Source organism: Emys orbicularis, chromosome 8 (genome assembly GCF_028017835.1).
Source record: "Emys orbicularis isolate rEmyOrb1 chromosome 8, rEmyOrb1.hap1, whole genome shotgun sequence".
Taxonomy (NCBI): Eukaryota; Metazoa; Chordata; order Testudines; family Emydidae; genus Emys; species Emys orbicularis.
The window spans coordinates 97,251,804-97,266,515 of record NC_088690.1 but is presented as its reverse complement, the minus strand read 5'-3'; the positions used below and the strand labels follow the sequence as shown (position 1 = coordinate 97,266,515).

Sequence of the window (14,712 nt, the reverse complement as noted above, 5' to 3'; positions counted from 1 at the left end):
AGGGGGACAAAAATGGATTAAATCTTGCATATCTGATCATTTAATGTAAATACCCTGAGTTTCATAATATTTTAAGTCATGTGCTATAAAAAATTCCTGATACAATCCCTTTTTGCCAAAAATGCCACAGTATTTTTTAAAACTATATATATATAGTATTATTCCACCAAATTCACATAATCAAGACAAACACTGTAGTCCTAAATAATGACAGGTTTCAGAGTAGCAGCCGTGTTAGTCTGTATCCGCAAAAATAACAGGAGTACTTGTGGCACCTTAGAGACTAACAAATTTATTAGAGCATAAGCTTTCGTGGGCTACAACCCACTTCTTCGGATGCATATAGAGTGAAACATATATTGAGGAGATATATATATACACACACATACAGAGAGCATGAACAGGTGGGAGTTGTCTTACCAAGTCTGAGAGGCCAATTAAGTAAGAGAAAAAAACTTTTGAAGTGATAATCAAGATAGCCCAGTACAGACAGTTTGATAAGAAGCAAGTGTGAGAATACTTACAAGGGGAGATAGATTCAATGTTTGTAATGGCTCAGCCATTCCCAATCCCTATTTAGTCCTGAGTACCCAGAAGTCACCTCCTACAAGACAGGGCCAACAAAGAAAATAACAGAACACCACTAGCTGTCACCTTCAGCCCCCAACTAAAACCTCTCCAGCGCATCATCAGAGATCTACAACCTATCCTGAAAGATGATCCTTTACTCTCACAGATCTTGGGAGACAGACCTGTCCTCGCTTACAGACAACCCCCCAACCTAAAGCAAATACTCACCAGCAACCACACATCACTGAACAAAAACACTGACCCAGGAACCTATCCTTGTAACAAAGCCCGATGCCAACTCTGTCCACATATCTATTCAAGTGACACCATCATAGGGCCTAATCACATCAGCCATACCATCAGGGGCTCGTTCACCTGCACATCTACCAATGTGATATATGCCATCATGTGCCAGCAATGCCCCTCTGCCATGTACATTGGCCAAACGCAAAAGTCTCTACGCAAAAGAATTAATGGACACAAATCTGACATCAGGAATCATAATACTCAAAAACCAGTGGGAGAACACTTTAACCTGTCTGGCCATTCTTTGACAGACCTGCGGGTGGCTATCTTAAAACAGAAAAACTTCAAAAACAGACTCCAACGAGAGACTGCTGAGCTGGAATTGATATGCAGACACAATCAACTCAGGGCTAAATAGGGATTGGGAATGGCTGAGCCATTACAGACATTGAATCTATCTCCCCTTGTAAGTATTCTCACACTTGCTTCTTATCAAACTGTCTGTACTGGGCTATCTTGATTATCACTTCAAAAGTTTTTTTCTCTTACTTAATTGGCCTCTCAGACTTGGTAAGACAACTCCCACCTGTTCATGCTCTCTGTATGTGTGTATATATATATATCTCCTCAATATATGTTTCACTCTATATGCATCCGAAGAAGTGGGTTGTAGCCCACGAAAGCTTATGCTCTAATAAATTTGTTAGTCTCTAAGGTGCCACAAGTACTCCTGTTATTTTTGTAGTCCTAAATGCATTCTCCTACACTGCAATAAATCTATTCTTTCAATAAGTTTACTTCTGTATAAAAGGATACATTTCAGCATGTGTGCCATAGAACCAACACACTGTAAATACAGTCATGTTATAGATTAGCTATATTCACTGAAGAAGCTAACTCAAAAGTGGGTTTAGGTTTAAAAAATGAGGTGGGGAAGGGTAGTCTTTATCATCCATAAAGAATTAGCCAAAGGAACCTCAGAGGCAGGAATGTCATTCAAGTCTTTAAACTGTTTAATTCCCCCCCCCCCCCCCGATCCTCCCACCCCACACTTTTAGAATCCATGTAAGTTTCTGTCCAACAACCTACTTTCATTTTTCATCCAAACATCCCAGAATCTATGAGGCTGCTGACATCAATATCAGCACAAATTAGCTCTGACACAGTGGAGTCCACCTATGCCTTCTTTGAGAAAATGGTGAGTTGTGCTTAGATCCTGTGGTGGATCACATTTTCCCCTATCAAGCACATCACTTTAAGGACTCTGATTTTTATCCACTGCAGACTATATAAATAGAATGTTGAAAACCCAGTGAGCCACCAAGTACTCAGTTAAAGATGTTTTTAGTTCTCTCTTTAGCACTAATTATTCTAAAAGCCACTCACATATTATGAGGCTGAATTTCCTGAAACAATTAGCTTTGAAGAGTTAGGCAGCTAGCAGCAGAACCTAGGCACCAAAAAGACAGACAGCAGTTGATGCGTATAAAGGAGGAGCAGCAAAAATTCATGTCAGAAGACTCGCTAGAGATCAACATGAGAATTTTTTTTTTTTTTTTTTAAATACAAGTTAAACCCCTATTTTTTTTTTTCTTACCTGAAGTCAGGTGATTCATGCCTCTCCCAATTACTCCTTCCTCTTGCCAATACCCACATGGGATTGTTTGTTTGTTTTTGGAGGCAACGCCTCTTGACTGCAACTGACCAGAGAAACAGTGCCTAATGGGACATACATTTCCATTTTTTCCTTCGTTTATGGTCTTTGGCCTCTTCTCTCCTTCCTTACCTTTCCCATTAGCCATTATCCCCTAATGTCTTCTAGCATTGGACAGATTAGCAGATCCAGGGCATAACGACAGACGCACTACCAACGTTAGGACCAGCAAGGCTTGAAAAAGTGTACACAACTTTCTAGCTCCAGGCCTACTAGACAGGATGAAACACTAAACCATGCTATGTCCCACAGAGCCAAGTCTGCATCTGAGAGGAATAGCACAGTCATGTAGTGGATTTAAGTGTAACATTATCAATGTAATGGTTTTGGAAGTTAACTTTTTATTAGGGCAGTCTGAACTATACAAAGTATTTATTGATAGTAGTACAAGTTTCACTGGTATTTAGGGCATATATTTGAGCCAATCACACATCACAAAAATAAATTATTCAGTGAAGTTAACTGAAAAATATATTTAGTGAATACTATTCACCCAACCATGTTTAATACATTCCCCCCTGGATTTCACCCCCCTTTTTCTGTAAGAGATCAAGGTGTATCTTCTCAATTGCCTATATCCATTTCCTCTTTCTTTTCAACTAATTCCTCCACTTCAGCATGATTTCTGACTCTTCCTGCCCAACTAATAGCTACAGCTCAACTCTCTTGATGCTCAGAATTTTTATAAGCAGCAGAGGAGTGAAAGTGAAGAGAGATTAATAAAACTGGGACTTTTCAGCTTGGAAAAGAGACAACTAAGCAGGGAGATGATAGAGGTCTATAAAATCATGACTGGTGTGGAGAAAGTAAATAAGGAAGTGTTATTTACTCCTTCTCATAACACAAGAACTAGGGGTCACCAAATTAAATTAATAGGCAGCAGGTTTAAAACAAATAAAAGGAAATATTTCTTCACATAATGCAGTCAACCCATGGAACTCTTTGCCAGGGGATGCTGTGAAGGCCAAGACTAGATAAATTCATGGAGGATAGGTCCATTAATGGCTATTAGCCAGGAATGGTGTCCCTAACCTCTGTTTGCCGGAAGCTGGGAATGGACGACAGGGGATGGATGACTTGATGATTACCTGTTCTGTTCATTCCCTCTGAAGCACCTGGCACTGGCCACTGTCAGAAGACAGAATACTGGGCTAGATGGATCTTTGGTCTGCCCCAATATGGCCATTCTTATGACTCGTCAGTTTTCCTGCTTCCACAAGCCTTCCGAACATCAGTAGTTGAAAAGCTGCTGTGCTACAGCTTGGAAAACTTTGAGGAGCAGCAGAAGCAAAGGAGCACACTGCCTGCAGGCTTAGGAATACAGTACTGCATCAGTTACACCCAGTTCACATTTGGAAGGCTATTTTCATAACCATAAGGTCTAGAATTTTCTTAATTTAAAGTTTAGATTCTGCAGAAAACTGACAGCGTTCACCTTCTAAAGCTTTATACTCTACATAGGCAAATGGACTTTTCCAAGTCCTGATTACCACTGATCCCCCTGTAAGACAATATGCTAAGAGGTTGAAATATTTTAAAAATTGCCTTACCCCAATTCAAGACTGCAAGCCTAGGGACCAAGTCAGAATTAAGTGTTTTCATTAAATGACATGATTAAGTACCATTTGACCAAAAGAGAAGCTTAACTTTCCTTCCCATATATGTTTAATCAATACTTAGCAGATTAACTATGCTAAAAACAAAGAGGATATGTCTACACAAGACCCTATGCCAGCATAACCCTCTACATGCAGCATACATCAATAGAAGGTTTTTGTCTAACGGTGTAGGAACATCACCTCTCCAAATTACATTAACTATGCCAACAGAATCACTCTTCTGTCAGCATAGCTGCAGCTACACTGGGGTTTTATGTCACTAGGGTTGTGTAGTCTTTTCACATCCCTGACTGACGAAGTGATGCTGGTATAAGTTTTAAGAGTAAACCAAGCCATAGACTAAAATACTGACAAAGCACTTTTTGGGAACATAAGTTTAGCTATTTTCCTCCTCCACCCCATCAATATAGTAAGTACAGTCAAAATCCCAACCTTGACCTAAAGGAACCAGTTTCTCTAGAAATAAGGAGAGTAAAGGCTTCTTGGCAACTATTTCTTTATTTCTGTGACAGGTGACCAGCCTGACTATATTTTTTTTACCTTTGGCAAGTCTTGTCTATAAAGCATCAATTTTTAAACCAGCAAAAGCCTGGACTACACATCTACGTCAACACTTAAGAAACAGAATTTCTATTATTTTAACAGCACTGCGCCTAAAACTCATTAGAGACTAAAGGACAATTTTAAAAAACAAAATAGTGAAAGTCTCATTTTCAATTGAATATTGAACAAATATTCAACAAAACACAATAAAGAACATATTTCTGGGACTGGATTCACAATTTTAGTAGTCTATTTAAAATCAGAGTAAGAACACATTCTACCCTCACCTCCCCCTCAGACTGCATTTGGAGATTTGAGGTTTACTGACAAAAATCCAGCTACTGGTTTCAAAAGTTCTTTTTCCTTTCTCTGTCTTAATTAAATTCATTTGGGGGGAAATTCATCATCTCAAAGTATGCAGAAAGAAAGAGTTAATGACAGATAATGAAGTCCTGTGGGAAGTGGGAATGTCAGCACTTTTAAATAAACCATTTGTCATTTGAACAATGATGGATTACCAGTTTTGTTCTAAAGATGGCATTGGTCAAGGCTAATGTCTGGCTACAACCCTATAGATTCTTATCTGGCAGGGTGGATTAAAACAATAGATAATTTAAAAAAATAAAATTGGATTTCTTATTAAATTAAATGCAGATTAATTTAACTATTTAAAATTAAATTTGAAAGTGACAACCTATATTAAGGCCTACATCTATTCAAATCATTTAAATTAAGTACAAAAAATATTAAGGAGTAGGTTTGCTGCCAAATTTTAAAGAAAGTCAGACCGCTGAACTGGAACCAGAGTTTGCTGAAGTGTTAAATCAGCTTTTCACCGCAGTAGCCTCTTCTGCAGGTCCAGAGAGATTATTCAGTTTAATCAGCTAGTTCAATCCAATGACTAGTTCATGCAAAGTTAAGAAACCAATTGGGAGTTGAAAAAGCAGAAAAGTTGTTTTCCTCTTAAAACTAGGTGTGAGAGGATGAGATCTACTAGTTTTAAAATCCTGAAGAACATGGTGATCAGAAACAATCAGTTTAGGTCACGAACTACAGATCATACTTTGTTTTAAATGCACGTTGTTAAACTTTTTTTCTTATGTATGTATAAACACTTTTAAGGTAGTTTTCTTTAATAAAAAAATTAAAATGACACTTTAGGGCATTTTTAATTGAATTTGAATTTCCATCCAAATTAGCTTCTGTGATAGATGTGCATCCTCCTGGTTAGCAAAAAGCAGGGTGGATAAAAATCAATGATTTAAATAAATAAATAGATTTATTTATGTTTTTCAATTTAAATCTGATTTTTTGATAAAATGCTTTTTGAGGAAAAAACCTACCTAAACATAGTTTTAATTAAGATACATTATAGCTCAAAGATATCTCATCATGGAATAGGGACTATAAATTCTAATTCTATAGTATGAGACAATATATTCATGTAACGTTTAAGAAAAGTTTTGTAAATGAGTTCCAATAGCTCATGGATTAGGGACCCAATCTTATGGGGTTCCAGGGGCTTCTGTATAGATTATTTAGGTTAATCTTTCTATCTACCCAATGGGATTCAGTGCTCAGTCTACAAGATACCATCAGAGATGCTTAGTTTTGCAGTTCTCAAACTGCGGATTTGTGACTCCAGAGATAACAGCAAAAATGTTTTTAAATAAATCAATAAATAATATATAGAGGTGAGAAATAACAGACCTCAACTCTATTGTCCCTCTGCAAATCTGCGTACACAGAGGCAATCCCTTGCCTCTCTCTAAAAGTGCAAAGTTTCAAAAAAAGTTCAATGAATAGAAGATTGTTGGGGGTGGAATAGATCTGGACAAGGAGAAGAAGTCTGGAGATAAATGTGAGAAGGGAGGGACAGGCAGGAGAAACAAAAGTGAAACTGTTTGAGCAGCATATTCCAGAAGTCTTGAGGTCTTTCTGAGTGTAGCCTTCTTGATTTGAGGTCTACCATACCATTCTCTCACTAGAAGGGAAAACCTATAATGGCAGCAGGCTGTAAAAGAGACAAGTTTGGGAATATTTTAATGAAGTTCCTCTAACTGTGGATAAGAGAGGCATGCATGCAAAATGCAAACAGGGCAACAAAGAAATGCAAGGCCTGGTTGCCTGAATGAAACAACATCATGAGAAGTGTTCCTTCTCAGGAGGATGCTGCGTTGAAGATGATGAAAGGAACATGTCTGAACATGCAGGATCTTCAGGTTGGTAACAACCAACAAGAATGCACTTTTATGTAGAAATCCATGATTAAAGCGAGTCTTCCTGACTACTGATTTAAATCAAATCCACCGCGGCAAAAAGAAGCACCAAATCTATTGTAAAGGCTATATTTAGTTGCAAACAACATATTTTAATGGTTGCCAAATAGTGAGAATCAATCTCTCTTTAGGCAAATAACTAGAAAGTACAAATGCAAAACCCAATTAAAATCAGTGATTTCAATCGCTTTGATTTAGCTCAATCCACCCTGCCTTCTCTTATGGGTCCCATCCTTCAAGGGGCTCCACTGGACCCTTGTATAGAGTTTGATTAGTGAAATACAGTATTTCCCAATGGAAAATTTTAAACACATTGCTCAAGTCTGCCTCACAATAGCAGCAGCAACAAATATGAAATGCTGCGCTTTTTAGTTAATTTGGACTAGATACATTATACACACAAACTACTAGAAAAGAACACTAAAAATATAATACATAAAAAGTGACATAAATACATCCAACTAATGTATTTCATAAATGTGAACTATTCATAACAACCAAACTGTAGTCATCCTTAACTTCACCCTGTAATATAAAAGTGAAAAAAAGAAAAAAAAAATCCACTAATGATGCAGAAAAAAAACCTTATAAGGGTAGTCTGACAACTACATAGCGTTAATTTAGAGATTATTATTTCCATGTGGATCTTTACAGTGGGATTTTTCTACACTTGTCTACTGAAGTTAAAATCCCAAATTTGAAAGCTTTGTTTTTTCTTATTCGATTACATATTAGTTTTATAATGGTCACCATAAAATGCAACGTATGATTATTTTTTAACGTGCAAGGAAATTAGAATAGTCTCAAGGGCTACCACCACCAAATACTTTTAACTAACTTATCAAAAGGAATAATACAAGGACTCTAAATATTCAAAGAGCAGTATTTCCATTCTGATATAATTCTAGTAGCTTTCTCTGAAATTTCCCAGGTTCTTTACACTACAAATTGCTGTAAAACTCTTACAAAGAAAAAGACATTTATGATTTAAAAAAATCCAATATTGCCAAGGAATTCCAGGAACAAAGTTGGTAAAAGGGTCACTTCCTGAAGCATCAACTACACATACTTGAATAAACAAAAAAACGACTATAAGCAAATTATGTCTCATTTCAATGTGAATAGGAAAGGTGCAGCTTACTGTACACCAGTAAGATCTCCAGGCACTAACTTGTAACTAGCAGAAAATGAATACAGTATTAAAATCAAAAATCCCCCCCAAAAAATCATAAATATGGTTTTCTTCATAAAAAGTGTTTATGCATAAAGCCAATAGTTGTAGATTTCTAAAACAGACTACACAAAAACTCAGTGAAAGCTGACAATTCATTGAGACAGACTCATTAAACAAATGTTCCTATGAATATATACTGTATAAGAAATAAAGAACTATTGAAGCCATACCACTTTAAAATAGGTGTCCCTACTAAGGTTAGGTCAAGCACCTACTGTAGTGTGAATGGGTAAGGAGGAAATGGATGGCTGCTCACTGAAAAAGTTTGGGAAAAAGCTGGCACTACCGTATGTCTCTCATCCAGGAGTGAAAAGTGTTATTTCCCAGCCATTAGAGACCTTATTTCAGGAATACAGATACTTTTTTTAAAAGGCCATCCTAAAATAACTTTTGGAGTGTTAGCATCAATTTTAACAAAATGGTTATTTTTATTTGTGAATCAAAATGTTCCTCTGATTCAGTTCCACAGTTAAATTTTGCAAACCTGGATTGCCAGATGCAGCTGAATCTTACTGCAGATAGCAACATATAAAAGATATGGGTATTAAACAAACAACTGCTATGGATTTCATACTTGGAATTTTGTTGTCCTGCGTACTGTAAATACAACACCAAGATAAACCTAGTTCAATTTAAAATCTAACTTTACAAACTTTCCCAACAAGCAAATTATTTTGTGCTTAACATTCAGAGTAACATTGAAAAGAAAAGAAAAAAAAAGGATATAATTATTAAACCCCTAATTCCTGAAAGTAAAATGGCTTTTGCATATGCTTACAAATTGGTCTGAATCGTTTTGTGCAGTAGATCGCTACTGAGTCTTCATTTTTCCCCCTTAAGTAATCTATCTTATAGTGTGCTTTATAAACAGGATGCCAGTAATTTTCTTGCACCCAAAAATGAACAAATAAAATCACTTTTCTTCTATACTGCGTATGAGAAATGAAGTCTGCTATGAAAACCATGGGTTACGAATGAGAGAGAAAAGATGACGAACTTTAAAGATAAGTCAGCACATATAAATTACAATGCTGAATAGCTATATTTCTAATATTTTAATAAAATTAGAAATAAAACTACTCTTACCTCAAATAGCCATTAGAGAAAACAGGTCTGCCAGAAAAGTTCAGGGTTCCCAAGGGGGTCATATTGTCATCCCCAGATCCCTGGCACCTATTCCAATTTTCTGAACTAGCAGGAAGAGACGGAATGACATTAAAAACTGGTTTCTGATCCTGCTGTTGAGAGAGAGATGCGGTATTCAAGTCATAATGATACAATTGTCCTCCAGAAGTACTGACACCATGGACAGAAATGGCAGACATTTTATTACCCATTAGGTTAGACCCAGTAAAATTAGCTTGACAATAAACTGGGCCCATTTTCTCTTGTTTTATTACCCCGGGGGTGCAGAGTTCAATGAAGTCTTCCTTTTCTTTCTTCACTTGAGGCATCTGCATTTTGGGGCTGGGTAAAAGATCTCCACGCTCATTAATTTTAGGCTTAGTGTCTGGTAAAATGGGAGGCTTGCAATCTTCACTTGCATTTCCTTCCAGGAGAAATGCCTCATCCGCAGTCATAGGAGACAACAAGTCCCCTTCATCTAGCAATGGGTCCAGTCTCCATGGGCTCCCATTTGGTTCCTTACCTGGTGACACTGGTGGCAATTCTAAATCCTGCAGAATATCAAAGGTGCTTTGGTCTTCAGAAAACAACTTCAAGTTGCCACCATTAGTGCCAGCCTGGCCTAAAGGGAGATTGCTGTTAGCCATAATTGGGAAATCCTGCTCAAGGGGCACCCCAACAGATACTGTCCCCTTTGAGCCCTCTGCCAGGCTTGTGGACTTGTTCAAGCTTGCAATGCTTTCTTCCAAGAGCCTGAAGTCTGTTTCCCCAGAAGAGATGCCAATTTGGCCCTGCTGTGGAAATCCAAGTTCGTTTCCCATCACCTTTGACTCTGTCTCCCCCATATAGAGTCCCATTGAGAGCAACACTGCCTTGGAAAGATCCGGCTGAGGCGCACTGCTTACTAGTCCTTTTGAAAAGTCACCCAAAACAGGCTGCTGTTTAGAATCCGACTGAGAAGAGGCAGGCAGGGGAGATGTAGATGCAGGAGCCCTGACAGTAGCTCCACCCCTGAAGGTTGAATGAAAGTCCATCACAGTCCTTCCTCTGTCACTGAAGTGCACATTTTTCCCTGCTTCCTCCCCATCCGAGGGGCTTAGTGATTCTTTGGGGTCCATTATTTTAACACTGGCTATTAAAAGAAGAAAGATATTTGTCCAGTTAGCACAGTAGTAAATGTTTTCACAACACAAAAAACCCAGATTAGCAGCATGGTGAACCTAGTTTAGCCACAGCAGATAGGCTTGTGTAAAATCAAACATTTCTTGCTGTCACTGAACAAATTTGACTGCTGGTAACTATCATGTTGACTATATTTAAAAGCTTTTCTGAACTCTGGTTCTGTGGTAATAGCAAGCAAACTGACTTTGCCCCCTCCCTCCCTCAAGATTAATTTTTCACAATTCCACCTATCTCAGCTATTCATCTGTCCAATTGAAGGAATATCAGATTAATAATGTCTTTAATTAACTATGTTACAATTGCTTATGTGTGTTTTTTTAAAACCTTAATTAGGCTTCAAATGCACTTTTCTTTTTTTAGAAGAGAATATATTATTACAACCTCCCTTTCCAAACGAATCTCCCCTTTTTCTGGAGAGTTCAGATGCATCTGCAGGGATGGGTAAATCAATATTAGAATTCTCCAACTGCTTCCTCACAAATTCCCCACTGCCTGACTAGACACACAACCCAATTGTTTTATTACCACTCTCTGATCTACTACTGTAACCTTTCCACCAGAAAAATATATATATAAAAGATGGAAAGTTTGCTAACTTCCGATCAGATGATCGCTGCTCCCAGAGTTCTCAAATGTAACTTATATACCCTGAAATCTGAACACAAAATGGAAGCTTAAAAAAAAAAAATACAACCCTCATTTCCTGATCTTCCAATAAACATCTAAAGGAAAAATAAAGTCTTATTTTGATTACATCCAACACTACTATGTAAATTTCAACCATGCATACTTCCTTCCTTAAAATTTGTGCTTATGATCAGTTTCATTGCCGTTCACTTAAGGTGTTGAAATAATTAGCATATTATGATCTCTTAAATTGTCCACAATAAACTTACATCCATCTTAATTTTAAACCCTCCTCACTTTGGGGCCAATACTGATCAGGAAAATAAGCCACCATGCTATTGCTGTATGAAGCAGCTCATGCTTTCTGTACACAATAAGTTCAGACTGCAATCAACAGTCAATAGGAGTCTGTTATGCGCAAAAATATTTTCAAATGTCACTTTAAGGCAACACGGATTAAAATGTAATTGTATGGATGAACCCTCCCCCTCCCCCCAGAAGTTTAAAAGCATGAGCTTTCTTATGCCCCAAATAAAGTTAACATAAAGCATTAAAATACGATTTAATATTGCACAGAAGAATCTTCTAGCTTCCGCCCCCTTGCAGGGTGTTTAGGTGAGAACATGTATGTACGTACAAACACAGAAATGCTGCCTAGTGTATTTCCACGCCGCTTTCCTGACAGCTGCCACCGAACTCGAAACCAAAACAGCGAGTGCAAAATCGAAACGAGTCCTTCAGTAACATCCTCTCTTTTAAAAGTTGCAAGCGACACTAAACTATTGTTCGGCCATTTAAAGTAAACGCCACAACATACATCGGGGGGGAAAACAGGTTCTGGTAGTGGAGGGGAGCAGGGGAGGTGGAGGGAAGGAGAGAACTGGAGTTATTGCATTTGACAAGTTTGCAAAAACCCAGTCACAACGCAATAAACCGTCCAAAATAACCAGCATGCCAAAAAAACTAGCTGCACGATTCCGTTTAAATGAGAGTGGGAGAGATAAAGGGGGGGCGGTCCGCTAATATTTAGGCTCGTTGAACTGAAATAAATCCCCCTTTACGAAGAGCCGTTTTCAGAGGAGAAATGTGTCAAGACCTGTTGAGCTTTCTCCTGGCACGCCCACTTCTGCCAAATAACGCCAGCTATTGCTACAAAAGTCGCCGTCTCGGGCGCTTTCCAGTCCGTCTTGGCTCTTCCCTTTCTTTGCCCCCCAACCCCAGAAAAAGATCAAGCAAGCAGCCACGTTTGTTCGGTGACAGGGAATTCTTCATCGATCCCAAGAACATCGGGCAATAAAGATATACCAATAAAACCAAACAGAACGGAGGGGGCTCAATCTTCGGGGAGGAAATAAACGGCACAAATACAAAACCATCTGCTGTATTCAAAACCTCTCCCCAAGAAGCCTTTAAATCGGTCTCTTAAAGGGGTTGAGTCAGGCACGGGCTTACTTGTCCCACCTCCGGATTGAACGATGACGATTTACGGTAACGCGGCCCAAAGGAAAGGGACGGGTTCCCTGTCCCAGCCCCGTGCTCTTGACAGGCTCGGAGGGAGGGCGCTTGGCGGAGCTACCCCCCAGAGGACGCGACTCCCCAGAGTTCCCAAAAAGTTTGAGGGGTCACCAAAACGGGAGGCACCCCTCCCCGCACTACTCCCCTTCCCCCCCTGTGGGGCTCGGAGCCCCCCGTCAAACTCCCCTTACCTTATCCGGGAGGGGGGGCGCTGGCGCCTCTAACCACCCACGTCCATGGCTCCCGCCGCGGCGGCGATCAGGGAGGAATAAACAAGTCGGCGTGCGGAAGGAGGAGTGGTGAGGGGCGAGCGGAGGGGGAGGAACAGCCGCCCCTGTGAGCTGAGAGCCCGAAATCCCACCCGGCCCGAGCAGCCCCGCACCCGAGTCTGCCCCCCTTACCCAGACACTTCTCCCGCCCCTGCCGCCGTCCTCAGCCGGCGCTGGCGGCGTTAAGCAGCCTTCGCCCGCTCCCGTCTGCGCCTCACGCCCGGACCGACCGTCCCTCCTTGCCCCGGGCAGCCAGCGACTCCAGCGGCGCTCGGCCCCGCCACAAAATGGAGGACGGCAGCAGCAGCCGCCTCCTCCCAGACGTGCGGCGGCGGGAGCGCACTGAGGCAGGGAAGCAGCGCTGCGCTCGCACGGCCCCGCGGGGCACAGCCGGGGAAGGACGCGGGAGAACGGTGCAACCTGTTGGCTGAGCCGGTCAACTGCGCCCGAGCCGCCCTCCCCTCTGCGCCGCTTTACTCCCTCGTTCCCCTTCCCGCCGCTACAAACTCTCCCGACCCTGCGAGCTGCTTTCCCCCAAGTTCCTTTCTGCTGCTTCCTTCTCCTCGCTCCCCTTCCGCTCCTGCCCCCTCCCCGCACGGCCGAGGCGCCCCCCACTTCCCGCTGTTGGGACGGGGCCTCCGAGTCCTCAGCGCTGGCTGGGCGGGGGCTGGCCTGGCTGGGGTAGGACAGCTGCTGATGGGGGAGCTTCGGCTAGGCAAGGCGGAGCTGGCCTTGCGCAGGGCTCGGGCTCCTGGCTGGTGGGGCTGGGCTGGCTCGGCTCTCAGGGCAGAGGTAGCCCCTGGTTGGTCACTAGAGGGGAAGCCACCGGCGGCCCCGTTTCTTCCCCTTTCCACTTTATTGTTTCCTGGGCTAAGGAAGGAGCCCGGGGGAGCGGCAGGGCTGCTCCCGGGTCTGCGTTGTGGAGACCCCCGCTCCTAGGGGAGACTCCGTCTTTTTGCGGGGGGCGGGGAAGAAGGTTGCAAGCGGCTTATATACCCCCCCCTTTTTTTTTTTTTTTTTTTTTTTGCATCGGGGGAGGCTGCCTCTTTCTCTCCCTGTTACACTTGGGGGAAGGTTTTATATCGATGTCAGTTGTGTTTCCAGCATGCCTGTCACCAGGGTAGCTGTAGAGCCTTGCGCGGATACAGAATTTGTATCTGCATCCAATCCGCAAAAATGATCCGCAGATTTGCAGGGCTCTAGGTATCTGAACATTAGAACCCCTGATCTATGTTCCTCATTTATCAGCTTCTTTGGGTAAGGTTAATCACTCCTTGCTCTCTTTCACCTATTCTCTCACACACGCACCCCTTGTTGTGGCTGCCTTGTCCTCTGATCCTACCTCACCAGCTGTTCCACCAGTGGTTCCAGCTCTTCTCTTCCCCTTCCCTGTCCCTCAGACTTCTGTCCTCAGTCCCCTCCTCTTCTTCTTCCAGTCTTTCCCTGGGCAAACTCATCCATTCCTATGGTTTCAACTATAATCTCAATGCTAATGGCAACCAAATCACTCCCTCTGTGTGTCACTGCTGTCTCTCTGACATCTGGTCCTGGATGCTACACCATCATCAGACCACAGCTTAAACAGATTTTCTGTTCAAGTTAATTTTTTGTTTGTCGTCTGGACAGCTCCCACTTCTTCCGATTGGAGCTACGGGTCAAGCCTAGCCCCTGAAATGGATTAACAGATCTTGCGGGGTCAGGGAAATCAGTGATAGATGGTGGACTAATGCTGTTTCAGCCCTAATATGTTTCTACCTTCAGTAGCACTAAAGAGCATTTCTTCAAAGTA

At 41.3% G+C, this 14,712-nt stretch overlaps 1 protein-coding gene across 1 annotated transcript in view; it reads right to left on the bottom strand.

The window, feature by feature from the left end:
- The window catches only part of NR3C1 (nuclear receptor subfamily 3 group C member 1), a 167,504-nt gene extending 154,609 nt beyond the window's left edge, over window positions 1-12,895 (bottom strand). Inside the window, exons 1-2 of the mRNA XM_065410060.1 lie at window positions 12,846-12,895; window positions 9,292-10,462 (exon numbers count right to left, since the gene is read on the bottom strand). Of these exons, the coding sequence (XP_065266132.1) occupies window positions 9,292-10,448 (1,157 nt within the window). The 5' untranslated portion in view covers window positions 10,449-10,462; window positions 12,846-12,895. The remainder of the gene's footprint in view (window positions 1-9,291; window positions 10,463-12,845) is intronic.
- Between the last annotated feature and the right edge of the window lie 1,817 nt (window positions 12,896-14,712).